This window comes from Falco peregrinus, chromosome 3 (genome assembly GCF_023634155.1).
Source record: "Falco peregrinus isolate bFalPer1 chromosome 3, bFalPer1.pri, whole genome shotgun sequence".
Classification (NCBI taxonomy): Eukaryota; Metazoa; Chordata; class Aves; order Falconiformes; family Falconidae; genus Falco; species Falco peregrinus.
The window spans coordinates 20,386,135-20,413,350 of record NC_073723.1 but is presented as its reverse complement, the minus strand read 5'-3'; the positions used below and the strand labels follow the sequence as shown (position 1 = coordinate 20,413,350).

General features: G+C 37.3%; 1 protein-coding gene across 4 annotated transcripts in view; it reads left to right on the top strand.

Annotated features, from left to right (window-relative positions):
* The window catches only part of COL14A1 (collagen type XIV alpha 1 chain), a 123,730-nt gene that overhangs the window by 55,694 nt on the left and 40,820 nt on the right, over positions 1–27,216 (top strand). For 3 of the 4 annotated variants that reach the window (XM_055800415.1, XM_055800414.1, XM_055800417.1), the window contains 16 exons: positions 492–631; positions 3,748–3,880; positions 4,973–5,044; positions 5,799–5,950; positions 9,590–9,719; positions 10,743–10,865; positions 12,257–12,406; positions 13,065–13,181; positions 15,030–15,176; positions 17,384–17,458; positions 18,779–18,918; positions 20,164–20,287; positions 21,326–21,469; positions 23,459–23,623; positions 25,145–25,183; positions 25,400–25,538. In XM_055800415.1, coding sequence (XP_055656390.1) covers positions 492–631; positions 3,748–3,880; positions 4,973–5,044; positions 5,799–5,950; positions 9,590–9,719; positions 10,743–10,865; positions 12,257–12,406; positions 13,065–13,181; positions 15,030–15,176; positions 17,384–17,458; positions 18,779–18,918; positions 20,164–20,287; positions 21,326–21,469; positions 23,459–23,623; positions 25,145–25,183; positions 25,400–25,538 — 1,990 coding nt within the window. The remainder of the gene's footprint in view (positions 1–491; positions 632–3,747; positions 3,881–4,972; positions 5,045–5,798; positions 5,951–9,589; positions 9,720–10,742; positions 10,866–12,256; positions 12,407–13,064; positions 13,182–15,029; positions 15,177–17,383; positions 17,459–18,778; positions 18,919–20,163; positions 20,288–21,325; positions 21,470–23,458; positions 23,624–25,144; positions 25,184–25,399; positions 25,539–27,216) is intronic. The other variant, XM_055800416.1, reaches the window with a different exon arrangement.

Below are 27,216 nucleotides of genomic sequence, written 5' to 3'. Positions count from 1 at the left end.
ATGGGAAGAGAAGGACTTTGAGAGAAGAGAAACATGAGGTGGAAGAGGGAGAACACGCATGTATGGAACAAGAGGTTGATATGTGTAAGCTGCAAATGGAAATGCACATAGAATCTCTGGAAATCTCCCAAGAGATTGGGAATTTGCTTTGAGGTAGTGGAAAAGAAAAGAGCATGGTGCACAGAGCTCTGAGCAAAGGAGAGGGACCGGAGGGTTGCATGGAGCTCCTTCATTGGAGAGCAGGCAAAGACTCTTGTCCAGTTAGAGCAGATAAAGAGCATGTATTGTGCATATTCCCCTCCCCCACTACAAACCCCCTTCCCTAAGTACAAATAAGTGTGCAAAGAATTCCATAGTGCCTTTGTTATCTGCCTCCCATGTTATACCCTTTGTGACAAACTGCAAGTAAAATCGTACATGCTTGAGATTGCCATCTATGCAAGTAGCAGAGAATAATTTACTCTCACTTTTCTTTGCATAAAATTTTGCAGAAAGAGTTCCAGCTCCCCAGCATCTGGAAATTGATGAAGCATCGAGAGATAGTTTTAGGGTCAGCTGGAAGCCCACCTCATCAGATATTGCTTTTTACAGATTGGCATGGATTCCTTTGGAAGGGGGGGAAGCTGAAGAGGTGAGTTGCCTTGACTTCCTGAGGGTATGAAATGGAAGAGAGAATTCCATTCTGAAGACACCTATGTCACAACTTTTACCAATTAAATATGGCTAATTGGCTTACAGAAAAATCTACTCCACTGCAAAGCTCTCTAAAGCAAACTCAAACCAATATTCCAGTTTCTTTTTGAAGAGGACGTGGGGAGAGAAGAGTTCTTTTGTGAATAATCAATCTAATCTGTAATGTGCCAACTGCTGTAGAACTAGCATGGCTTTTGATGCTACTTCAATTTTTAGAGGTTCGTGACCTTCACTTTGCTGTGAAGACGACGTTAGCTGCAGAGCAGCTATATTGTCACATAAAGATTGATCCACATTTGCCTAATGTGCTGGCCACAGTAAACATGCCTGCGAAGCCTTAATTACATAATGTTGCAAAGGGAAGAATTTACACATAGCCAATTTATTATATTGTTCCTTTATTCCTCTCTGTGGTTCTTTGTCTTTTCTCCCACCTCATGCTGTATTTTTTGCTCTAGGCCCTTACGTGTTTTCTCCACAATGCCATTTTCATCGGTCTGAATTTTTAAATGATTTTTCTTTTTTTTTTTTTTTTTCATTTTCCTGTTCTATTCTCTTTTTCCAAGTAGAATAAGACAGACACTTTCTCTTCCTTTCCCAAACTTTCATCTTTCGTAGTCTGTCTCATTTCCTTTTCCCTTTCTTTCTTTATTTACTCATTATTTTGGCTTCTTTTGTACTCCTCAGTCTTTAATGACTCTCTCAAACATCTTGCTTTCTTGGCATCAGCACTGTGAGGAGAGGCCACATCTGCAAACTGTTTATCTGGATACAGAACTCAGTGGGGAAGATGACATTTTGCACCTGGCCTGAGGTTTCATGCATCTTTTTGTCATCCATTAGCGCACAAAGCAGTCATTGCAGCTTAGGTTATGCGGCATTTTTTCTGTAAATTTAGCCTGATTCTTTCCCCCTTTCACCTAGTGAGAGGTAGTCATGCAAGAAAGAAAGAAATTACAAGAGTGAGCTGGGAAAACAAGGAGCTGGCAGATGAGTGAGTGGACACAGGTCATCCCCTAGCATTTTCTCCTGCAGTAGATGAACTGATTTGTTTCTGTTTAAGTTCCACCAAGTAGCTGTCAGTGAATCACTTTAAGCCATATGCATTTTTAAGTGAGATTTATGCTGTGTTCTTTGAGTGTGAGAATAAATGATCAAGAAATATTTGAACTGTTAAGGTTCCACTTGTTTGTTGTATTCATTAAGAACTGCTGGAGGCCCTAATACTTTAGTACATCGAAATATTAAAAATACCCAAGCTGCTTTCTTGTTCTCCTTGCATGACCTCTCTAATGGGGTCAGGTCTAGGATAGCACAATACCTCCAGGCTATTGCCTCTTTAAGCTTCTTTCCCAGCTAAGCGATCAGTCATGCAGAGAAATGACATGCACTCCCTCTGTCTTTCTCCCAAGACCCAACTTGCCAATTAGCTGAGTGGGGTCAGGGGGTGGTGGTGAGAATTACACACCTCTCGGCTTCACCCACACTGCTGATGGGTGAGGAGCATTTAGTGGGGCATTAACACTAAAAAGCCAGAATAAATTTAAGAGTGATCTTTTATTTTTTAGGTTACAGTAGAGAATGCATCCTGCTATACTCATATGCTTGTTACTATTCTTGCTTCTGTTATTTGTCCTCTCTGCTTGGAAATTCAGTACTTTGTGGGGTTTTTTTGTGGTCTTCTCTGTGGGCTAAATTAGCGGGGAACAGAGGGTGATGGAAGCGATGCTTAAGAAAGTATGCCAAAGTTGTGTGTGAGATAATAGCTATGTATAGATATTTTATAATGATTTGATGCACGACTAGAGGCTCTGGGGAATTAGAAAGGAAGGTATTACTTATACCTACTTAGTATACAGCTAGACTCGCTCAAGCTTGTTTCTGAAATTTTCCCAAGAGAACCTGTGCCAGAACGTGTGTAGTGTGCGATGCCTAATTCATTACTTGATAGTTGTAGAAGACATGGTCCCAACTCATTTCTTTCTGCTTTTGTTTTCCATATCTGAGTTCAGAAGGTCTGTGATTGTTTTAGGTCCCTCTTCCCCAGGACCAACTCAGGAAATCTCCTGCGGTAATTAAAAGAATAAAGTGTGAATCACTGTTTCTGCTAACTGCAGTAGTAGGTTTTATGCAGTACATATCTATTGTTTGATTTCCATTATAAGTCTTTGATTCTGTGTGTACAGTGGCCACCTTTAAAAATTTGCCAGCGTTAACCTAGAGAAAGGTTGTTTTATTGTAGGATCTGTCTGCGGAACCTAAAAATTATTCCCAGAACCAGTCAGCCCATTTCACCAGACTTGCTGCTTAGGCTCCTTGCGTTCTGCTTTACAGTTCCTTTAGCTCCAACTCCTGCCTATCTGTTGATTCCTTCCAATAAAATAAAGACACAAAAATCTGAAGTGAAACCTTCTGCTTACAGTTAACATTGCACATGTGAATCTTCTGCTGCTATCACAGGTAGAAATAAGGAGAATTACTCTTTAAAACTTCACACCATATGGCAAACTTCTCATCAGCACATCCTATTAATCCCCAAGCCTGCAGCAAATGTTCTTTCAAGTTGCATTCAGATGTGTAGAACCATAACTCAGATTGTCATTCTGGTATAGAAACATTTTGTAAGTCTGTGGACACGCTGAAAACTTTTGTCATAAGAGTGCCTGAATGGTAGGAATATGAATGAAAGTTAATTTACCCTACTGTGTTGCTTTCATTGATAAATGTTTTGAATTTTAGTGATTTTCAAATGAAATGCATATGGTCAGCTTTAGCAATTAATTACTTGTGGGTGAAAGTGTAAGACTACACATTAGAATAATCAAGCTAGCCACAAAACAATAAATACATTTTCAGTATTCTTAACAGTATTTTTTCCAGATGTACTCTGTGATACTTTTAATCTCAACATAGTTAATCAATTCTTTGGACAAATCTGAGTGTAGATTACATGTATTTTAAAGAAGGATCCATTTTCCTTCTCTCATGTCTCTCAATTCATGTAAGTTAATCAAATGCAGAACTGATTTTCTTTAATCTTGCTGTGTTACTTAGATTGTCATAAATGGAGACGCAGACAGTCATGTCATTGAGGGTTTGTTGCCCAACACAGAATATGAAGTTTCTTTGCTGGCAGTTTTTGATGATGAAAGTGAAAGTGAAGTTGTTGCTGTTCTTGGAGCTACATGTAAGACAAACTCTGGATTGTAATTTTTAGAGATGTTTAAGTGATCTATATTTAATGCATATATCTTATATTAAAAATATAGTACATCTTTGGGTAGCTATAATATTGAAGGATGTAGTGGTTTAGCACTATGTCTTTGCTGACTGCATTTTTTACTTTTCTTATTTAATATTATGTGGTAGATGGCATTGAATCAAAATGATGGTTTGGCTCCCTATCTGAGCTGTGGTATTAATAACCTTTGCATCTGTACAGATATTCTTCCATCCTACATTTCAATATTTTATCTTTGAACAGGGTTTTTTTTATGAGAAGATGTATTAGATTCGGGGGAGGGTTAAACATTTTAAAGTAAATAATTTTCAGGAGTTTTCATTTAAGATGTTTGGCATTTACAGTATACTGTTTTCTTGAAAAAGCTTACAAGGGCATCCTGAGACATTAACATGGAAGTAATGAAGATAAAACTTGAAAATCATGTACAGTGTATTTTATAGTTTATAATTGAAAGAGGGGCCAGCCTTTCAGGTAGATTGCTCACTCTATCCATTCTTTTTCATGGATAGTGACTTGGTTAAGTAAGCAACTGTATTTTTCATGTGCAAATTAAAAAATTTATTTGATTCTTAGTAATTTAATTGCAGGTATAATCTTTTACCTTCTGTTTAGACAAACCAAATGATGCTGATATTGCCTGGTGCTACTGAGTGTACTTTCTGTTGTTTACTTGGATAGAAGTGGAGAACCCTTAAAAAGTTTTCAATTTAATTAATCTGACAGCCTTGACAAATGGTCAATATGGAAGTCATCATGCATGGTTCAGCCAGAAATGTGGGAAACTATATGCATTCTTATTTAATTGTAGACTTTATAATCATGTATTATCTGTAGATCTAAATGCTAATCCTGCAAATATATGTGCCCAAAGTAAACTAAATGAATAGTTCCCTTGTAGTTTCTGAAATGCCTGAAGTGTGTGGGATACTCGTAGGTGTGAGCACATAGTTTCATTGTCATAGTTAGAAATACAAGATAAATACTGTGTCTTTCATGTTTCGTTGAATTGTTAGTGAGCCGAGTATTGTTTTTCAGTTGCAAGGGATACCACAATACCTACCACGGTGACTACTACCAGTACCACAACTTCTAAGCCCACCACAGCAGGTAAACAGCAAATGTCAACAGTTTAAATGCTGAATGCAAAAACCTAAGGCTCCCCACAAGCACACGCAGATCTAGGGGCAGAAAGCTGTGGTATTACCAAGCAGCTGATATCCCCAGTTTCTGATGGTCAGTGTGGTCAGCACACTGCCGTGGTAAATCTCGTGGAGGTGTCGACTCCGTGCAAGGGATGTCACCTGTGAAAGGTGCACACTGTTGTGCTCCTGCACCACCCTTTTGCATGTGGTCAGCCCTCCTGCACGTGACATGTGTGGGTGAGGAGCCAACCTGTAACACGGTGGAGGGACTCTGAATAATACCATACACAGGAATTCCGAGACTAATTTGGAAAATTCAGCTGTTTTCTCTTTCCCTTTATGTAGATGATCTTGGAAACTCTTCAGAATTTTGCTTGGTTTTGAGTGTTCTGTTTGTTTTCCCTGGAATTAGAAAATGGACTTTTAAGGAACAAAGGTTCTGGATTATTTCTCTTCTGTAACATTCTGGCTGCAGTGGAGTTTTGATTATTCTAAAGCTCCATAAGCCCAGTAATATAAACAAAGGAGATGGGGTAATATATGTTAATGGAAGTATAGGATAACTATTATTTTAGTAATATTTTTGTTTACTAATTTTTTATGTTCTTAAGCTCAAGTATGACTGAACTATATGAATTTGCCCCCCTGTGGATCTGCAGACCCACCACGACTTCAGTAGGGCTTGCAACTACTTATTAATTAAATATTTTTTGCTTTAGTTTTTCGAACAGGAATCAGAAACCTTGTTATAGATGATGAAACAACCTCAAGTCTGAGGGTGATATGGGACATTTCAGATTACAATGTTCAGCAGTTCCGAGTGACCTATCTCACTGCAAAAGGTGACCGTGCTGAGGAAGCGGTAAGAATGGTCTGTATGGGTTTTGTGAATGGCTTCATAAGCTCCGAAAGTTTGTTTAATAATTGCTAAGGCATGATCTTCCTTATATGACAGTCTTGTTGCAATCAGTAAAAGATCCATGTTTGGTATTACTGTGAGACTGAACTTCAAAGTTTTATTCATATAGTACCTGCTGCACTGCAGGCAACAGCAGTCAAATGTAAGATCAAGGCCCAGTCACACAGATGTTTAAGGAAGTCATAGTTAAAAACCTAGCTGCCTGTCCTTTTTCCTGTATTTTTTAATTTTTAAAATTTTGGTGGTTTTTTTTTTTTTCTTTTGGGGATATTTTACTCGTAGACCTTTTTCTATCCTGAGATTGTGTTTTAACAACTCTTAATATTCCAGAGTGCCTAAGAATATTTGTTATTTTTCTAATACCTCGTCATGATCAAAATTAAAATTGTCTTGCACAAAAAAAGTTTCTGGTGATCGAGATTTTGGAAAATACTTGAAAGAATGAAGAATGCTACATGTACTCCTTTGTGCATAAAGCAAATAATAAAAAAAAGAAAACCTAGCTGAATTATTGTAAGATTTCACAATTTTTGAGATAACTTCAGAATTCTGGGAGAAAAAGTACTTTTTTTTTTTTTTTTTTTTTTTTTTTTAACTGGGGAAAACTTAATATTGCAGTGCTTGGCTTCCACAAAAACTGTTATAAAATTTTGAGATAGCTCTATGTAGATACATTTATGCAATCAAATTGCATAGTTTGAGGTTATTTTCTTACTAAATAGCCCAGAATGCAAAAGTATTCCCCATATCATTCTCCTTCTGTGTCTGTTATGTGACTCCTTTCTGCTCATAGAACAGTAGTATTGGAAATATGGGATATTCTTTTTGATGTCTAACAGCTAACATTTTTAGCCCTGTGTCAGGCTCTATCAGTGAAGAACACTAAAAGGAGTTAGTTGAGTATCTTTCTTCTAGAAAAATATGAATCAGTCTTTTTTCATTTTGGTTTCATTCATCTTTTATGAGATCTTGGTAGAAAATTACTTCTTAGCCATATCTTTCAACTATAATCTGAAAATGAACTTTCAATGTAGTGCTTTCAGACTGGAAAACATGATTTATGAATTTACCTTGACTATACAATAGTATAGTTTACAATACAGTGGCAGGCTTACATAGCATAAGGGTACAAATGATACTGTTCTTCTGACAATAACCCAAAGTTTCTGAAATTCAGATCCCACATTTACAGTTTCAGCTTTGGGAAGCTTAATCAAATTCAGTTGGATGATACAAATGTAGTTCTGTTTTAGTATTCAATGACCATTATTTTAAAAGGAAACTAAAGCTGTAGGAAAGGTATTCAAATTCTGGCTGTCAGAAGGATATTAGAGTTGACTCAAAAGCTCATTAAAGAAAATTATAGAATCGTAAGATTAGGTAGGTATCTTGGCTCTAATTCTACAAATTATTTAAGTACACTCTCAAGTCTTGTTATCTTTGGTCACATGTCAGCAAACAGATTAAGCATGTGTTTCATCTTTGAAATTAATCGTGTGCATAAATACTTTACTGAATAAGGAATGACGTGATATTATACTTAAAATTTAGCTCATTTTAAACGGAAGGAATGTATTTTATCATGTAGCTTCAAGCGCCTGAGAGGTGCAACACAGATATCAATAAAACAACACAGATGTTCAATTTTTAGTGGAGTCTTTATAAATTTAAGTACATTTCTTAAGCAGAACCTGAAAGTTTTGTGGAATTTGGGCTTAAATATACTACAGCATGACAATTCTGTGGTGGATGCTTAAGTTTTTTGGCTCTGATTTCAGTAATATAAATTTCAGTTACTCCTCCCTTTCCATAAAAATATTAATACGCTTTTTAATCCTTGATGCAATTGGCTGAAAATCAGGGACTAGAAAATGTAATAGAATACTTTTCCTACAGAAGGGTCAAGCTCTAAATTGCATGTTTGTTCTTGGGTGTGCTATACATACTGGAAGGATCACATTTTTTTCTTTCTTAAAGCCAAGAATGTTTCTCACTGCTGGAAACTGTACTTTTCTGTAGAAGATCTCTGATGTGCACATGTGGAAGAGAGAGAGTTCTCAATGCTTGCATCCCCTCTCCTAAAAAACAAACAAAAAAATTGGCCGTTCTTTTTTTCAGAAATTGGTTTGTGTGTTTTGAGTATACGTATGGAAGAGTTTAGCACAGGAATCTTTCATGCACATGTATATAGATGTTTTAAACCAGTTTTGATCAATGAAGGAAGTACTTCTTTGACAAGTCTCAACACCTGGGTGTACTACATTAATTTCCTTCTGTGCATCACTTGCCAAAATTGGTAGTAGTTTGAATGTATCCTGGAGTCTTAAAACTGATGTGAACTTTCTTGTCTGAGTATATGCTTCAGAAAATTTTACGCTGCCATCATCACATTCATCAGTCTTCTTTGAAACAATGAAACACTTTTAGACTCAGCTTCTGCTTTCCCCTCTGGAGTTTAAAGGGCTTATAGTCTCTCAGCTTCTTGCCAAATATGTTCAGTTGATGGCTGAGATGATAGATTCACCCAGTGGACAGGGACCAGGGAGGGTCCAAAATATGAGGTTGGACTTTGGGACTGTTGCTTCTAACAATGCCACTTCAGAGCATAGGTTTGGTGCAGGAAATATAGGATTGGTTTATCTTTTTTTACCATGTCCACTCCATGAGTTAGGTAGCTCCCATTCAGGCATTGGAGGCTTTCTGAGATTAGAATTTTACTGACAAGTTAAAAGATTGCAAGGCTTTACTTGGGCATCTCTTCCACCACTATTGTGATACTAGCTTTTGAAGCTCTGGCTAAAATATAGTAATCTATTGAAGAGTTTCAGAAATAGCTGCTTATGGGGAAACCTTGTACTGTATTAAAAGAAGCAGTGCTTAATTCAGTGGGTTGAGACATTTGCTCTAGCACACTGAAAACTTCCTGGAGGGATTTCTACAGCTTCTCTACTTCTAATGATTTGCCTAGTTGGACTTCATCTGCAGATCTTCCATGTTTCATGGCAGTTTGGGATCCTCTGCTATTTCTGGGATGTACTTCTTCCTCTCCTGTATAGCCACATTAATTTCCTTGTCCCCAGACTAGATGCAGATGGGACAAACATGTTTTATTCTGCTTCCTCAGTTCATGCTTCCTGATCTCCTGAATTCATTTTGCTTCCTCTCAGGGAAGGAGGATTTTCTGTCCCCAAAGAACAACCAACCTTTCTTAATGGGCGTATCTTTGGACAATCATATTCATGTCAAGGATAAATACAATAAGAGGATTTTTGTCTCTACAGTAAAATTGTTTAAATACTGACCATCCATATAGTACCAGTGGTTTATGGAGGTGTAGTGGCTCATAGGTTTGATATAAAACTGTGTTATCCGATAGGCACGTTCTTCGTTTTATTTTACTCAGGTATAACTAGTAGATTTGTTAAAAGGGTGGATAGTTTATTTTATTTTACTGTAGAGCATCAGAAATATTTTAAAATGCAAGCTATACAGCAATACTAGTGGAACATGGTGTCAGAGATCATGTAAGGTACAAAAAGGTTTCAACTCTAGTCATTAAGCTTGATTGTTTCTGTTTTTCTGACTGTCCAGGTAATGGTGCCTGGGAGGCAAAACACTCTTCTGCTTCAGCCTCTGCTGTCTGATACAGAATACAAAGTTACCATCACTCCCATCTATTCGGACGGGGAAGGAGTCAGTGTCTCAGCTCCTGGCAGAACTCGTAAGTACAAACTTTCTGCTTTGGCCAGAACATCCATGAAGAAAGGCTTACTTTTTTAGCCTTTTTTCCTTGGCTGTAGTAATATATTTCAGTATAAATGTGGGCTTATTTTACATGACTTATATAACTCAAGCTTTATGTTAAACTCAGCTCTTTGATTTATGAACAATGGGTTACTTCTAATTGACAGGTTGTATTTTATATTCAAATACTGTGAGTTTGCAGAAACTTGTTGAGTAATAAAGCTGGTAAGTCCTTGATAGACAGCCCACCAAGGACAAGCCAACTAATGCAGAAAATAAAGTAAACAATGCCTGCTGGCATAGTATCAAACCAACCATTGTACTGTGAGATTATCTTTTGTGTGAGATCATTACTTCCTAAAGGTCATTAGAAATGCTGCTGAACTTTATAAAAGCGATTGCATTATCTCTAGAGTTCTGACCAAGTACCAAAAGATTACTCAACTGTAACTGAAGTTCCCTCTCTACTGCATATTGGTAAAAAATCATCTTATTGTACACTGCTGGTCATGATAGTATAATTCTATTGAACTGCCTAAATTGAAATGCTATTTGTGCAGACACTTAAATCACTTGTATATCATTCCTTTGATTCCATTTGAAAGTGTTGTGTTCACAAGAACATGATTTATACTTTTAAAACTTTAGTGTACTTGGATTGAAAGAAACTATATAAATAAAAGATAATTATCTCTGAATTGTCTTAAGTTTGAAAAATAAAGCTAGGGACAAATTTGGGATTTAATTTGAAATTTCATTTTTTGTTGATCAAAGTTTGTAATTGATCCTTGGTGTAACTTGGTTTAACTTTCTTAAATATATCACCATTAATGCACTGACATAATGCCAAGGATGTATTTGATTAAAGGCTTTCATGCTGGCAATTTTACCTGTAAATCTGAGAGTATTGGGTATTGCACTATTTTTGTGTGCATGTCTTGAGTTTCATGTATGTGCTTGTATGAGATACACTTGTAAAAGCTGTTTGGTTTCCTTTTAGTACCCCTGTCTGCTCCTAGAAATTTACGTGTCTCAGATGAATGGTACAACAGATTACGTATCAGTTGGGATGCCCCACCATCACCAACAATGGGTTACAGAATTGTCTACAAACCTATCAACAGTGAGTTTTTAAACTGATTTTTTTTGTCATTTGTTTTTGAGGTACAATGTCTTGACATAATCTTTTTCTGAATATTGTACTTAAATCTAACAGTTGCAGTTAACAGCCTTGAAAGCTCTATTAACTTAGGTGTCTCAGGTTTTGAATTATGAAAGTTTCATAGTCACAAAATGATGCAGGTTGGAAGGGATCTCTGGAGATCATCTGGTCTAAGTCCCTGATCAAAACAGGGCCAGCTGGGAACAGGTTTCACTGGCCTTTGTCTAGTCAAGTTTTTAATATCTCCAAGAGTGGAGATTTCAAAACCTCTCTAAGCATCGCTTCCAGCTTTTGGCTACCCTCGCTGTAAAATTGTCTTTCCTGATATCTAGTAAAAATTTCCAATGTTGCAGATTTTGCTTATTTTCTCTTTCCATCTTCCTGTTTGCCTCGGAAGACGTCCTGTCTCTGTCTTCACTACCACCTCCCATTAGGCAGGTGTAGGCAGCAGTAAGATTCCACCTTAGACTTCCCATTTTAAGGCTGATCAAACCCAACTCTTTCAGTCTGTTCTTTTATGTAATTTTTACCATGACTCTTTCTATTTATTTCAGAGACTACCTTTGCTCTTTTCCTGTTCCTCTCTTCTGTGTTCTCCTATTCCTCATCTTCCCTTCCCTCACAATACAAAGTTTTAGTTTCCTTGACTTTTATTTCCACTCTACACACTCTACACGTCTCGAATACTTGACATTTTATTTGTTGCCCATTTTGTGTGTGCTGAATCCTTTGCCTACCTGCACATTGCAGCTAGACAAGGCACCCAATTTCCTTTGAATTTCTTTAGAAAAACATGGTCCTCTATTGAGAGTGAAACACAAATGTGTGACCATTAAGGGACTAAAGTACTGTCCAAAGATGATGCTGTTGCCTGGTTTCTGAAGTGTATCCAGAACAGCTAAAAAACATGACAAAGGACCTGTTTGCAGTTCTGATTTGGGAAACTTTTATTCTTTTCTGTTTTCATTATCATCTTTGCACAGTGTTAAATGATGCTGTTGTATAAGCACCCCTTAGGGACTGTATTGCTGGCTGGCATCTTCTGTCCCCCCTGTTGGTCCTGGCACACTGTCAAACTGAGGAGATCTTTGGCTGCCTATTTAGGGCAGTAGTAAGTCACTGAAGCAGAACAAAAGGGTCTTAACAGATGTCAGTGTCTAGCCCTGCCCTAATGAATCCCACTGCTGAATTTCCCAAGTGTGTTGCGGCTTCTATCCATGCAAGGACTGAGCAGAGTGTCTTTGGTTTTGTATATGGTAAAAAAAAAACACCTTTAGGAGCACATGTAATTTTGGATGTGTCTTGAGATTTGTTTTAACTACCTGCTAATTAATTTATTTAACTTTTTGCAGTTCCTGGCCCTGCGTTGGAGACCTTTGTAGGGGATGATATTAATACCATTCTCATTCTCAATCTCTTCAGTGGAACAGAGTACAGTGTGAAAGTATTTGCTTCATACTCAACAGGCTTCAGTGATGCCCTAACAGGCGTAGCCAAAACCTGTAAGAATGATTTCATGCTGTTCAGATCTCTACAGGCTGTTTTTCACTATAACTGTGTCTTTGTGCTGCTCCCTGAATAAATTTTCATGAGGAAGACTTTCTCAGTTGTGTGCAAATTGTTTTCCTGAAATGAAAGTCTCTTTTTATCAGCTTTAATCAAGCTTTATCAAGCTTTAAAATAATCTGCTGGATGTTAGCAAGACAGGGATCATAAAGCAGTTGTTACTGTTTATCAGCCAAACATATATGCCTAGTAGTAGATATAAATCTCCTTAATGGAAAATCTATTTAGTCATTTTTTTTTCTTTTTTTCCTAGAGCCGTATATATAATTTATTCTTTAAATCTAAAGCTCAATTTTAAATTAAATTTTGACAGAAATGTTGCTGTTGATGATATTTTTGTGCTTATTTGTAATAACTGAATTTTTAGCAGTGTTCATTAGTCTTATCAGTTGACTTACGCTCCAAACTTTTGATCTAAAGATTCACTTCTTTTTCTTCTTGTTTTGGATTTTCTTGACATCATTTTTTAAAGCAGCTATTGAAATTATTTGTTAAAAATGAATTGGCACAAGTGTTTCACTATAATTCTTTGTAATTTTTTCTTGTATGTCTTATTAGAGGCATAAATCTAATTTTTTGGTATTTAATTTTCAGTGTACCTGGGTGTGACAAATTTGGATTCCTATCAAGTCCGCATGACTAGTCTCTGTGCTCAGTGGCAGCTTCACAGACATGCTACTGCATACAGGGTAGTTATAGAATCGCTTGTGGGTGAGTTATTAAATCATTCAATACGCAGATACAGCCTAACCCAGACAATTGAATTGCATAAGTTAAGAAATTGTATGCAGTTGAACCTGTAGACTGGCTTCTGAAATACTGGAAATGATGGACAGAAGAGAGTTGTGTACACACTGAAAGTTCCAGCAGTAGAAGTAGCATTCCTGTCCTTTTATATCAAACATATGTTGGTAACTTGTCCTCTTTGTGGGAGGGAGTTTGATCTGTCAGTAGAAGGTAGGGTTTACCTGAGTTTTCACTGCTGTGAGGGACAGAAGATGGATAAAGGATGACCTGAGTACATCTTAAGATTGTACATGAACTATCAGTGATAGCTTTGTAGGATTAGGATGGACATGAGAGGAGGGTAGAAGGGTAGAGAAAGCTCTAATTGAATTCAGACCATGCTCACTGGGTCAGAAGAGTGTCCAGTTTTGTCTGTTCTCATTCCGTTGATTGATAATTACAACTTGTAGTAATATTACTCATCTGGATAAATGTGAGATATTTTTATGTGGCAACACATGGTGTCTTGATGCTTTTAGCACTGGCTGTGTAAATGTGAATTAGAGTCTCTTCTATATCACTGCTTCTCAGATGTAGCCAGAAGAGGTTATGGAGAAGTCACTATTTGTGCAGACTAATTCTCTTATCCCCAGTAGACATCGGTGATCTTTTGAATGGTGACAAATTAAAAACTTGGATACTTTGAGAGAAGTGCAGTTAATAACATTCAATGGGATCCATCAAAGGTATCAAGAAAAATAGTACTAATTTGGTTGCAAAAAAATAGTGACCTTTCTGTGGAATGGCAAATGGATGGTGATAAAGTTTATTTGAAGGCCTGGAATACAGACAAGCTGTTCAGAAAGCAGAGATCTTGGCTGGCACAAGACAGCACAGATTTCCTTCTCATCTGAGAGCTAGCCAACATCCTGCTTTCATCATATAGAAATGCCAGAATTGTTTTAACTGAACCAAGAGTCTAAATGTGAGCAAAACAAGCTAAAGTGTGAACAATTGCTTTTTATTATCTATTATGAAGAGTTTTGTTTGTCAGATTGGGTGTGTGTCTCATTCAGGCAGTGATCAATTAATATTTTGCTAATGTAACACCTCCGGATAAACATCAGGTGTTTTTTCCTTAGCAGTGAATGACCGTTCGGCATTTTTAGTATATACTCTATAAAAGATGAGATCACTTGCTTGTATTTCACTTCTTTCTGCTACAGATAAAGAATTGTGCTGAGGGTTTTCTTATTATTGAAATTTTACGCTATTTCTAGTACCCAGGCTTTTTCCATTGTCAACACATTTTCCAATTCAGAATTTAGCAGAATTAATTTTGGATCCCTGTAAATACTGTCCCTTAACCAACTTGTTAGGTGGTTACTAGTGAAAGCTGGAATACAAGTTCAGTCTCTTTTGCAATTACTAAGCACATTACAGACTCTGAGAACCAGAGGCATAGACAAAGCATGCCATAGAATTACATAATGCAACAATTCCTCGTTAGGCACTGATAATTTAGGACCAGATCCAAAGCCCATTGATGACAGTGTTAGTGATTTTATTAACTTCAGTGCATGGGGTGAAATTCATCTTTTTTCCTGCAGATATCTGGCACATTCCTTAGCTCCTACTTAATATGAAGGATGAAATGTTACAGACACCTCTGCACAGAGGTGAATTTCCAGAAATAAGGCAACATGTAGTTTATTAATTCATGTCAACCACTTGCCCTTCATCTACTGTCATGTCCCCTTCTTATTTCAGACTTAAATTACATTATTCAATAAAACAGAATAAAGGTTTTAATGGTTTCATTTCTAATTCCAGATGGGAAAAAGCGAGAAGTAAATCTCGGTGGAGGGACGCCTAGACATTGTTTCTTTGAGCTGATGCCTGGAACTGAATACAAAATTAGTGTTCACACACAGCTTCAGGAGATAGAGGGCCCTGCTGTAAGCATCATGGAGACAACATGTGAGTAAAATAGATCAGACTTCAGCCAGCATCGATAATGCTTGATTGCTTCTCATGTTTTGCCCTTTGCCCACAGATTCCTATGCAATTTCCTTTAGCTGAGTAGCAGAGGTGCAGGATTCTTAAAGCACTGCTGTGTGTTACTTGTGGAGTCACATTCACCAACGGTCTTGGACTTCTTAATGAAAATAAAACAGGGAGGATGGTTTAGCTTTCTTCATAAAAAGTCCCACCAGGGGATACTTTGAAAATCTCTGACTTGAGGGGGGAGGGGCAAGGCAGATCCGGAAAAATGAAGCAGAGAAAGTTTTGTATCCTGCAGCTTTTGTTATTTAGTAAAATGTCACCAGTGTCTGAGTAATTCACACTTAAATGTCACCTTGATACCCCATCTACTTATGTATTTTAAAACCAACCAACAAATCAACCTTTGTATTATTCTCGATAACACAAGACAGGCAAAAAAAACCCCTCACAGCTGTTTATTAAGGGAAGATCCTGCTTTCATGAGTTCAAAATACTGCAAAACAAAATATAGCATGAGCAGAGTGAATATTTTAACATTATCTTTCTTTCTTCAAGCCCATTTTCAATCTCAGTGATACCCTTCCTCTCATACTATATTACTATACACCACGATCTTGTTACCCTTCTCTCAGGGCAGGTAATGTTTATAATTTTCAAGTTTATAAATTTCCTCTCCCACACATAGGAAAAACTTGCACAGGTGCATGACTCCACTTCTCAGTTGTTCAGGGCTCATTCTCAGACCAGCGAGGAACAAGCCAAGCTTCCTGCTTTTTGGACGAATGCATTTTGTGTGCTCTGCAGTTCAAGGAGTTAGAAGACATAAGGAAGAACACACCTTGGCCTATATGTCCATTTGAGAAAGATGGTTTGTGATGCAGACAAATTGTTATATCATCTCAAAAGAAAATACTCTTCAGGGTGACCTGTACCCCTCTGGTGCTTAGAGAGCAGCCTTTCAAGTCACTTTACAGCAGCTGTGAGTCTTTCTAAATGGATATTGTACTGGTCTGTCTGTGGCCATGGAGGTCCTGGGCGTTAGTTTCTTGTAGGTGTTTCAGAGTCTTGGCCTTTTCTCTTGTTGAAGCCAATGGGAAAACCCACATCAGCTGCAGTGGGAGTCAACTTGGATGCGGACATGAGGATTGTAATGAATCCTGTTTGCACTAATCTTTCCAAAAGATAGGTGCCTTTTCTGAAGTTGTTGTATCTAGCTCTATCCATTGTCTATAGACATAACTTATATGTCTTATAGCAAATAACAAGTATAGTCTTACTTGAAGGAATGATATTCTGTCACCTGTGGATTCTTATGCTAATCGCACTGAAAAAAATTGGAAAAAATGCCTTCGAACAAAAGCAGAACTTTTTCTCAGATACTGTTGTGGAAGTCAACACATATGCATGTTATCTCTGAGAATTCAGCCAAGACTGTGTTGAAAGGCAATAAATAGAGCTCTTACATTCAGCAGAGCTGTCAGTCAGTGATCATGTATTCAGCTAGGTTTCTGTGAGGTAGCCGTTCCAAAGCTGATTTTCAGGAGAAGGATGAGACTGTTCAGAAACTTTACATAGTAACTTTAGTAGAAGTTGCTGCAGGCAACAAAGTCACAGCCCCGTAGAGATGTGGTCGGAACTGCATTTCTAGCTGGAAACAAGGTCTTCCGCCAAATTCAGGAAAATCTTGATCAGGACAGGCTGTAATCTGCTCTGAGTGCAGGCACTGGCTTGCTTTTGCACTGTTTCTATTTTGGACTAATATCTTCCTTCCAGGGTAGGTAGAGACCTACTTTCTGTGACTAAGGACTGGTTGTGTTCAGAAAGGAGAAAGACACTGACCTTTTACAAAATGAATTATGGATACCAGGTCAAGAATAGGGCTGCCACATGGCCTGCTCCACTGGGGAAAGACAAAAAGGGGAAGTTCCAGTAGCAGTTCAGTTGTGTCACTGTACCATTCATACTGAAATGCAGCCATTAATGGCTCTGTAATAGCACTGTCCAGTAGAGGAGGACATTACATGCACATCCTTACCTGCATTTCTCTGCAATTGTATAACTAGTTGATTAGAGAGAATGAATTTTGAATGTGGAGATGAGTAGAAAATGCCGTGTTTAATATAGATAAAATATGTTAGACTTTAAAACATTTTAAAAGATTTCTTCTTTTTTTCTTCCAGTACCATTTCCAACTCAGCCACCAACAACACCTTCAACACCACCTCCACCGCCTACAATCCCTCCTGCGAAAGAAGGTAAGTGCTGCCTATGTGGGTTTATAATAATTTTAAGGTGTTGATGCAATGTTTTTCTTCCTCTAACACTATTTTAGACCTGTGGGGATCAGATTTCGAAATGTATTTGCTTTAGCAAGACTGTTAAGGCAGCTGGCTTAAATTTAATGAGCCAGAAGTCTGTCATGTTTATTGTATTGTTGAAATTTGCAGAAAAGAGGGTTAATAAGTGTGAGACTTTCTTTTTTCAGAAGTCCTAAAGCATACGTTGTTTGTAACTGAAGCAGACATCCTGGGGTAATTAAACTTCTAAAGCAGCATGATTTTTAAAAATATGTCTGCTTTAGGTAATGAGAAAAGTGTTGTCATGCTCAGTTTCTTCTCTCTTTCAATGTAGAGTTCCTTCTATTTATCATTTGAACACATAGTGTTTTGTGCAGTCTTATTAATATTTCTGTGAGGGGAGCATCGCTGTTGGAGATTGAGGGTCAAATTCATTAGCTTGAAGTTGGTGGACCAAACCAATGTATAGTAATTGAGAATGTAACCCATAAGTACATAGAAAAAAAAAAAGACCTTGTGTCTGTGTTGTAGAACTGCATAGCAGCAGATTTTTTTTTTTTTTTTTAAATCCAAGAACTAATCAACAGAAAAGAAGAAATACAGGTACATATCTTCCTGTCCCATTCTCTGGATTTAGATGAACATTTTTCTTCAAGATGAAGTATGTTGAAAAACATAACTTTGCTTTGAGACTGTTTCTGGCCCCAAGCAATAGACTTGGAATCCGTAGAGTGTTGAAGATTCCCATTTCCCAAGAAAGAGTGGGCAACTTGTGTGAGCAGGTGTACAGCTCTGCAGGCCATTTTGTGTAAGAACATGCTGGAATAAGATGAGATGAGGGAAACCTGTGCAGCTCTTAAATAGTGCAGTTGAAAGGTGAGCATTAGGCACCACGGAACTAAGCGTAACTTTTTGAAAGGGCTATTTTCCCCCTGGGAACCTCCACAGTCAAGGAGTCTGGGATTGTAGAAGTTCACGTGTGACTTTACTTAACAACCTGAAAAAAAAAAATGGTTAGCCAGATTTTAAAGAACGATTATGCCTTGAAGTGTATTTTGGGATAGGATCTGTCAGTGCAGGCCATTCACCCCTTGCAGAGCTCAGATGGTTCTACACCTGCACTGAAGTCAATGCCAGCAGGTCTGTTTGCTAAAGCATTATTAACTAACATTAAACAAGGGCTTTTCATGACAGTTGCATTTTCTTAAGTGATATATGAGATTTCATGAAGAGTTAAAGCATTGCTCTAATTCCAAAATGCTTGCTTTTCTTTCTCAGTGTGTAAAGCAGCCAAAGCTGACCTGGCATTCCTGGTGGATGGGTCATGGAGTATTGGAGATGACAATTTCAATAAAATAATTAGCTTTCTCTATAGCACGGTTGGAGCTTTGGATAAGATTGGTCCTGATGGAACACAGGTAATCCACATGTAGAGACACAGAGGATGCATAGACTTGACAGGGTATTTTACTGTAGCACCAGAAGGGGAATGTATAAAAAAAATAACTGACATCATTTCACAGTTCATTTGAAGATATAAACTGGTTTAGGACAGCACTTTTTTTCCCAATATCTTCTTCTATACACACCGTATGGTGGAACTAATGATACGAGTTTTGCTAGCATGAAAGCTAAGTATCATTTCGGTCTTCTCTAAATCATTCTAATGAGATTTCAGTTGTGTTAATGTTTTTGGTATTGGTACTCACTGTGGTGTTTATTTCTATATAAGCTAAAAATGGCATTGATAAGGAAAATTAAAGGTTTGTTTATTTAAAATCACGTGCTCTACAGAGTCTAAAGTGCTTGAAATAAAATACAGTATTTATAATGATTATTTGGTTTATGTATTTGATTAAAGATGCTTGAATCTGCTCCATAAAGATTATTGGCAAATCTACTGTTGTTTGAAGTGTTACTTGTGCAATATGCAGTTTGGGATTGCATTGAAAATTATTTTTAACTGGTCCAAAGCCTGAAGAATGCTCAGTTTTTACTGTTTCTTGCTGTACAGCTGTTTTCGCAGAATGTAGTCCATGGTGCTTCAGAAACTGAAGCCCAAGCTTAAGCCTAAGCATGTGAATAGCTCTTTTTAAACAAGGGGCAGCACTTACAGAATATGAGGTTCAATATATGTTTTGTGAGTTGTAAAGGTTTAGTGCACAGTATTGAAATACAGGGTCTGGACTCATGTAACGTCATATTTAGGAGAGACTGTTTCAGAATATGGTCTTGCATCTTTCTATTACTTGCTTCAGTATTGCTTCCTAACTTAATTTACTTATGTGCAGGTATTAATTTGTGGAGACTGAATTAAGTCCCTGCAGTTTTGTGTATGAGTAACTGTACACATGTGAGCAACTGTAACTAGGATTTTGCTTTTGGGCTTGATTGAGAGTGCTCTGCCAAAGTGGGTATTTACTTTTCTCATCCTGTTTGCTGCAGAATGAAACCAGAAAGTGTTAGATTATTGCCAAGGCTTCAGAGAGTAAAATTAAACATTATTTAGTGAAAGCTTCTTAAAAAGAAAAGAAATTCTGGCTTCAATTTAAGGATGAACCAAAGTTACAAGATAAATCTTGTTTTAAATGCACTGATTCACTTACTTTTTGCTTATACACTGGGTGGTGCTTTAGTAATGAACACATCTTCTGTGTGCACAGGTGGCAATAATTCAGTTCAGTGATGATCCCAGGACAGAATTTAAATTAAATGCATACAAAACAAAAGAGACTCTTCTTGAAGCTATTCAGCAAATAGCCTACAAAGGAGGAAATACAAAAACAGGTGAGAAAGGTCATGATGATGATGCAGATTTTCTCCCTGGTTCTTTCTGTGCAGTATTTCTTTCCCATTTGCTAAGTGGTTTATATAAGTGCAAAACCAGTGACAACGTGTTATCTCCAAGCTGGAGGTGAAAGGTTAGTTTTTTAAACTTTGAAGTTAGAAAGTCTTCATAATCTGCAGTTGACACTCTTCACCTCTTGCTGCTGGGTATTCACCCCTCTGACCAGCAGTGATGTCAAGGATCAAGGAGGAAGGGAAGAAAGGAGAAAGGCAGCAAGGCAGAAGTGAGTTTGCGGATTGTGGGAGGTGGAATGGGGAGCAATATGAAATCAGCTTGGCAAGTAGAAAAGTAGGAGGGGAGATAAGGTGGGAGGGAGGATGAAGAAAACAGTGGACAGAGTGGAGGATCTGCTTGGTTATAAGCCAGGACAGTTAAGCCTCAGTGGTATGTTTAAGACTAGGCTGGGGGAAGATGTCTGTTAACTGAATGGAGTTATATTTTAATTAATCCCTTAACATAGCTCTCTGATGTGAAGAAATTAAAGATGACTGCTGAAAGGGTTAAAATCTGTTTTAGTTGGAAACCTATGTTTTATTATTCTCAGACTGCACAGAAATTTCTTGCAGCTGTTGCATTGCATTCCAGTCTCAGTCATATCAAAATAACACGTTTTCGGTTTACTCAAGAAAATGTTACAATGGCACTTCCAGTTGTTACCTGGATTGGGCCCTACAATCCAGTAAGGGAAGATTTTGTTACTTCTAACCTGCACAGAATACCATTTCCCACACATGTCATGCTCTTGATCTTCACCTTCTAGATTGAGAAACTGATGGCTGAAGTCATCAAATTTTCAAAGGTCAAAATTAAACTTTTCTGAATCTCTATTTTAATAACTACTGAGTGCGCTGATTTACAGACTGCTCAGGACCTGACAGATTTCTCTTTTTATCGATGTCTAACATACGATATGAGAAGCCAAGAGAAATTGGATTTATGTCACAGTAGAAGCATGCTGTCAATTTTTTCTGTTTCAGGCAAAGCCATTAAACATGCAAGAGAATTCCTGTTTACTGGAGAGGCAGGCATGAGAAGGGGCATCCCAAAGGTTTTGGTTGTCATTACTGATGGGCGATCACAAGATGATGTGAACAAAGTCTCCAGAGAAATGCAACTAGATGGTAAAATGTGTAGTTTCAAGAATTATTCATATTTTCCTTTTTCTCATTAATTATGAATACATAAGTGTGGGCATGAGATAAGGGTAAATTTTGCTCCAGGAAGATTTCCAAGTTTAAAGAAAACAGGCAGTAGCTGCTGAGAAACTCAAAGTATCACTAAGCTATGGTTAGATTCTGGATTTTGTTCGGTGATTAATGCTTTTATTTTTCATTTTGATGGCAGTGCTAAAATCATGTAGTAGTCAGTGGAATTGCTCTCAGGATGAATACTTTAGAGGACATGATCCTGAGAACATGGACTGTCATCTGTGAAGTGTAGTCTTGCAGTTACCAGCAAACTGAATGGTTTTGTTTCCTATACAAGAGGTCCTTCGAAAATTCTTTCATATATTCTTTTACTGGTTGTGATCTGCTCTCATGTTACAGTAATTACCTTAGGATTTTTTCTTTAAAGCACTGATTTTAGAGCTTTAAGCAGCCATACAGTGTTGTGAGTCTAAGCATAAGAACTGGGTTAGTTGCAGAAATGTCTGGTACTGAGGATTGTATCAAAACCCAAAGGGTGCAGTGGGCTACATGGACAAAACCAAAGGATGGAAGAAAAAAGTTATCATCCTTTTAATGTGAGGAGATCTAAGAAGAAATTACATATGTGCTTTTTTATTTGCCTTTACACTTTGGCAGCTAAGAAGTTACCAGCATATATTACTGACTCTTGAAACACAATCATTGATCTTGGCTGCTTGCTTATATTGTTGCTAGATGCTGAGTGCAGCGTCTTCATGAATAAGATCACATCATAAAATAGTGGAGCATGCATAACTTGTTTTAATACCAGTCAAGAAACCCCCATATTTGTGAATTAATTGGAGTGTGTATCTAAGCTGAACAGAAAATGTTTAACTGGCAGGTAAGTCTTGCCATTGCCTTATTAACTATTAGACTGGCAATGACCTCAAGAGGAGATGGCACGTGGTGGGGGTTCAGTTGCTGATTGGGATGTGTCGCCTTGGACAAATGACTTCCTCTCTCCCATTTCTTTTTATGCATGCTGCATGTGTAGGCTGCGGATAGGCTGTAGCAGGTAGTGACTTGCATCTACAATAGAGACTGGCATGAAGAGGTGCTGATATTGGATGAGACATGAAGATATTGTTATAATACATTAATTCAAAGTTTTGTTATGTTAAAAGCTCTGCAGAATGTGATGAATGCCCTTGGGCCTTATTCAAGCTAAAAGACAATCTTGATTGACTGGAGTGAATTTGGGACTGAGCCATGCGAGAACAGTGTGTCCATTAACAATATTCAGCCTGATGTAGACAGGTTTTTTCTTTATCTTTTATGGAAAGGAAAATGTTGAAAACATTTTAGCTAGTTTGCTGTTCCTTAAACATATAGGATACAATTTCCGTTTAATTTTAATCTTGTAAGTCAGGCCCAAATTTCAAAATATATCCATGCAGAATATATCGAACAAATTCAACCAGTGCAGTTAAGTTGCTGGTGAAATGAGAATGCATTTATTTCAGTATGCATTCATGAGGCAGCAGTGGCTCGAAAACTCTGATTAATATGTGGCACAGAACAAAATCTGTGAAAGACCTACAGGAAATTAATTTCTGTACTTTGTATTTATGATATACTTGATACATGGATATTTTTGTGTGTCATACAGTACAGCATTAAATTAGAAAAGCATTTAAACTTATGCAAGAATTTTAAACTACGAGTGGTCTTATATGTGTTCAAGAAAACATGCTTTAATTAACTGATTAAGCATAAATAGCCGAAGGAAATACCTCACAGAGAATGTATTACCTTTATTTTAGATTACATGCATTAATTTTCTTGTGTTGCAGGATAATAATAGAATTTCCAACTTTATATTTAATCAGGAAAGGAGCCAGTGCAAATACAGTGGTGTTCATATTGTATTTCCACTCTCTAAATGAATGACTCACAAGAGTGTTCTTTTTTCTTTTACAGGTTTCAGCTTTTTTGCTATTGGAGTAGCTGATGCTGACTATTCAGAATTGGTTAATATTGGCAGCAAGCCCAGTGAACGACATGTCTTCTTTGTGGATGACTTTGATGCCTTTACAAAGATTGAAGATGAGCTGATCACTTTTGTTTGTGAAACTGCATCAGCAAGTTAGTCATTTTGACTTACACTTGCTTCTAAAATAAGTGCTAAATAGTGGGGGTTTTCTAACGATTAATTTTCTATTAAGAGATATTCTTGATCTTTTAAACATAATTTACTGCAGGTATTGTAAACTCAAACGTTATTTCCAGAAAAGATTAAGGAAATGAAAGTGTTGTGACTTCAGAATAATCAATGGTTGGTTGTTACAAATCCAAGATACAGCCATTGATTGTCAGAAACTTACTTCAGACATGAAACATTGTTAATGGGTCAGAATTTTGTCATAAAAAGTTAATTACATTTTATTTCCTAGGCTACCATCTGTAAGAGTACAGTTAGCTACATTTATTATTACTCAAATCACCATGGATAATTTGTTAATGGAGAGCTAATCATTAATGTTTGTATTATCAGAGAAAGTAGAAGAGTTGTAGCCTGAAGAAAAGCATAAAATATGCCCAAACTCTTTGAAATCTGTGAAAATGCCATACTTCAGACTCTTTATGAAAATGAAGGGAAAGACTTTCTGGAACAACACCTAATGGTTAGAGTTCAATCATTTATTTGCTTTTAGGTGTGTGCCCGCAATATGTTTCCTTATATATAAGAAGCCAGGAAGTAGGCACTGTATAGCTGACATGAATAATTGGTGATTGTACAGAGTTCTTGTGCATAGGACTGTTTGTTATCATGAAACTGTAAATTATGTCAGAGCTGCTAAGCACAAATATGTTGCTTGTGTCCCATCAGTTCTTTGGTTTTGAGCAGAAACTCTGCTTTCAGTGAAAGAGAGAATGTTGATTACTGAGAATACTCAACAGTAGCATTTGTAGGTCGCTTGTGCTTGTATTCCAAAAGTGATCTCTCTGAATATGAGTATCCTGGGGTGCCATATTTGACACCCTGCCTCTAGGCTTATTGATTGCCCTGGGCACTTTTCCTGGAAGAGATTAGTGTGCTTTCTTCCCTACCAGAGGAAAAATATGAACCAGATTTACAACTATTTAAAATATGTGCACACATCTTAAGGGCTGCATGCAGTTCTGGTCTGTGTTGCTCATGAAAGCTATTGTGAAGTTTGAAAAGGTACAGAGGATGCCAGCTAAAGTAATTGAACTTGATTGAGATTGAGTTAAGCTGGAGAAATTCACAAATAGAGAATTAGGGAGCATTGGTTGAAACACAGTATAAGACATACTTTTTTATGCAGCAGGCAGTGAATTTGTGTCCACAAGAGGTTGTGAAGGCAGGTTCATAGGAGTAGACAAATTCATAGGCAACAGATCCATGAAAGGATGTTAAATGGAACGCACAGGGATGTACTCTTTAACATCTTTGCTGCAACCCTTGTGGATCCTAAGGAGCATCAACCGAATGGGGTAGAAAGTGGCTGGGTTTGCATGCCCTTCCTAAAGAGCATCTCCTTTTGCTACTGTTGGGGATAGAGTACTGGGCTGAGTGGATCGTTGTTCTGACCCAGTGGGACATCACTTGTATCCTTAAATGTATCTTTCCTTCTTTTCCAGCCTGCCCATTGGTAGTTAAAGATGGCAACAATTTTGCAGGTACAGTATTTTTGTGTTTATTTTTGTTCCTGATTTATGGAATCATTTTCATTACCTGATTTTCACAATATTAGGCAATAATTTTCCCTTTACGCTAACAGCTGTTAAACAGATGGTGAATGAAACTCTTTGATGCAACTGGCTTTGTCATTTATTTGTTTCCTGTAATGCGGTATTAATTTAAATTAATAGAATGTATGTTTTGATACCTTCCAGGATTTAAAATGATGGAAATGTTTGGATTGGTTGAAAAGGAGTTTTCAGCTGTAGAAGGGGTTTCAATGGAACCTGGTACATTTAATGTTTACCCATGTTACAGACTGCACAAGGATGCCCTGGTATCCCAGCCTACCAAGTATGTATTAACATATAAGTATTCATAAAACACATGAAGGTAATTGTCTAGTGCAGACAATTCTTTGTTTCAGGGACCAATATTTTCATGTCAGAAGAGCAGAGATGCTAGTGTATATCTACATTATACTAATGAGTAGGAAGAGTGTCTGGGGTCCTGAGTTCTCAATCAGTTTCATTCAAAAATAGCACTTGTGCGTAAAAGTTAGTAAGCCCACTGGCTCTTTTGGGTTTCTTGTATGAGCCAGTTTCAGGCTTGTGCCAGTTTAGCACCTAGCAATTTCATGCAGGGGTATGTCTGGGCAGATTCCAGTATGTAGTACTTTGTGAAAGGTGCCTGTGGAATGCAAGTTGAAGTCTTACAGAGTGCAGAATGTCTTTGAAGTGGGGTCAGAATGAGAACCTGCTTTAGCTGTCCTCGGTCACTTTTACTTGAGTCCAAGTCCGTTTGTTGATTACAAAGGAAGATTATCTCATTATGCTGAAATGAGTCTGTGTGAACACGGTCTAGTAGCTTCCTGGAAGGCAGGACATAGTTCACTGATTGGGAGAGAAATGGAGGAAGTGATGAAGAAACCTCTGACCAAACTTTTACAGTCATTCCTCAGAGAGGAAGTGATGGAAACTCTCAGTTTCTTCTATGACCACTGTGTATGTTGTGTTTGGTTCCTCTCAGTCCAGTCCCCCACTTTGTATTAAGTTGCACCAGAGAAAAACAGTAGCCCTGCTGGATTAATCATGGGAAGATGTAACAAAAAGTATCCTTTAGGTGAGATAAGGAAGAAAAACAGTGGGAAATTACTTTTGAGGTTTATATTAAATGTCGGATTAGCCTTTTTGTGTGATTGTGATTATCTTGTTGTATCCCAGGTGGAGCTATACTTTTTTTTTTTGGTTTGGTTTTTTTTTTGCATTCTTCATATTTAGTGTCCTCCTGGGTCTAGATGGGCTGAAATTTCCAGGGATTGGCATTTCTCACTTCTTTTTCACTTTCTGCTTCTTTCTAATTGGATCTGCTGCATTTATATGCTCTTCTCTTGCTGCCATCCTAGCCCAATTTTACTGCTTCATTAGACTTTCACTGCCTTTCACTTGATGATCTACAGGTACGTCTGAATAATAACACTTGGTTTTGTCATCTCATCTGTGCACTGAATGCCATTAATATTATTCTCCTTTTTGAGCTCTGTATCCCCAAACCCTGTTTGCCCCACCCTGATTACTGATTTTTTTTCATTCTTTGTACAGTAGGCATACTGTAAGGCTTTTTTTTTTCCTTGCTTTTTTTTTTTTTTTTTTTTTTTTTGTACCTATTCAGTACCCTTCCCTTTTCTCTATGGGAAATTTGCAGTGTAACATCATGTTTGATCATCTGAAAACACTGTGCAGCACATATTGATTATATATCACATTTAACTCCTTTTCCAGCATGATTAACATCTATACATCTTACATGTGCTAGAAACATTTAGAAGGAATGAATCATATTTGGGGAAAATAAATTGATTAAATAACCTCTTCAGGCTTCTTTCAGATGCCTTTATTGTGATTTTAAGAAATCGGGCCAATTAACATTTTCAAAATATAGTTAGTAGTTTCAGACACTCACCCAAATGTCCCACTTTGGGATTTGGCAATGAAAGATTAATTTAAATTTGAAGTACTAAATAAAAAAATTA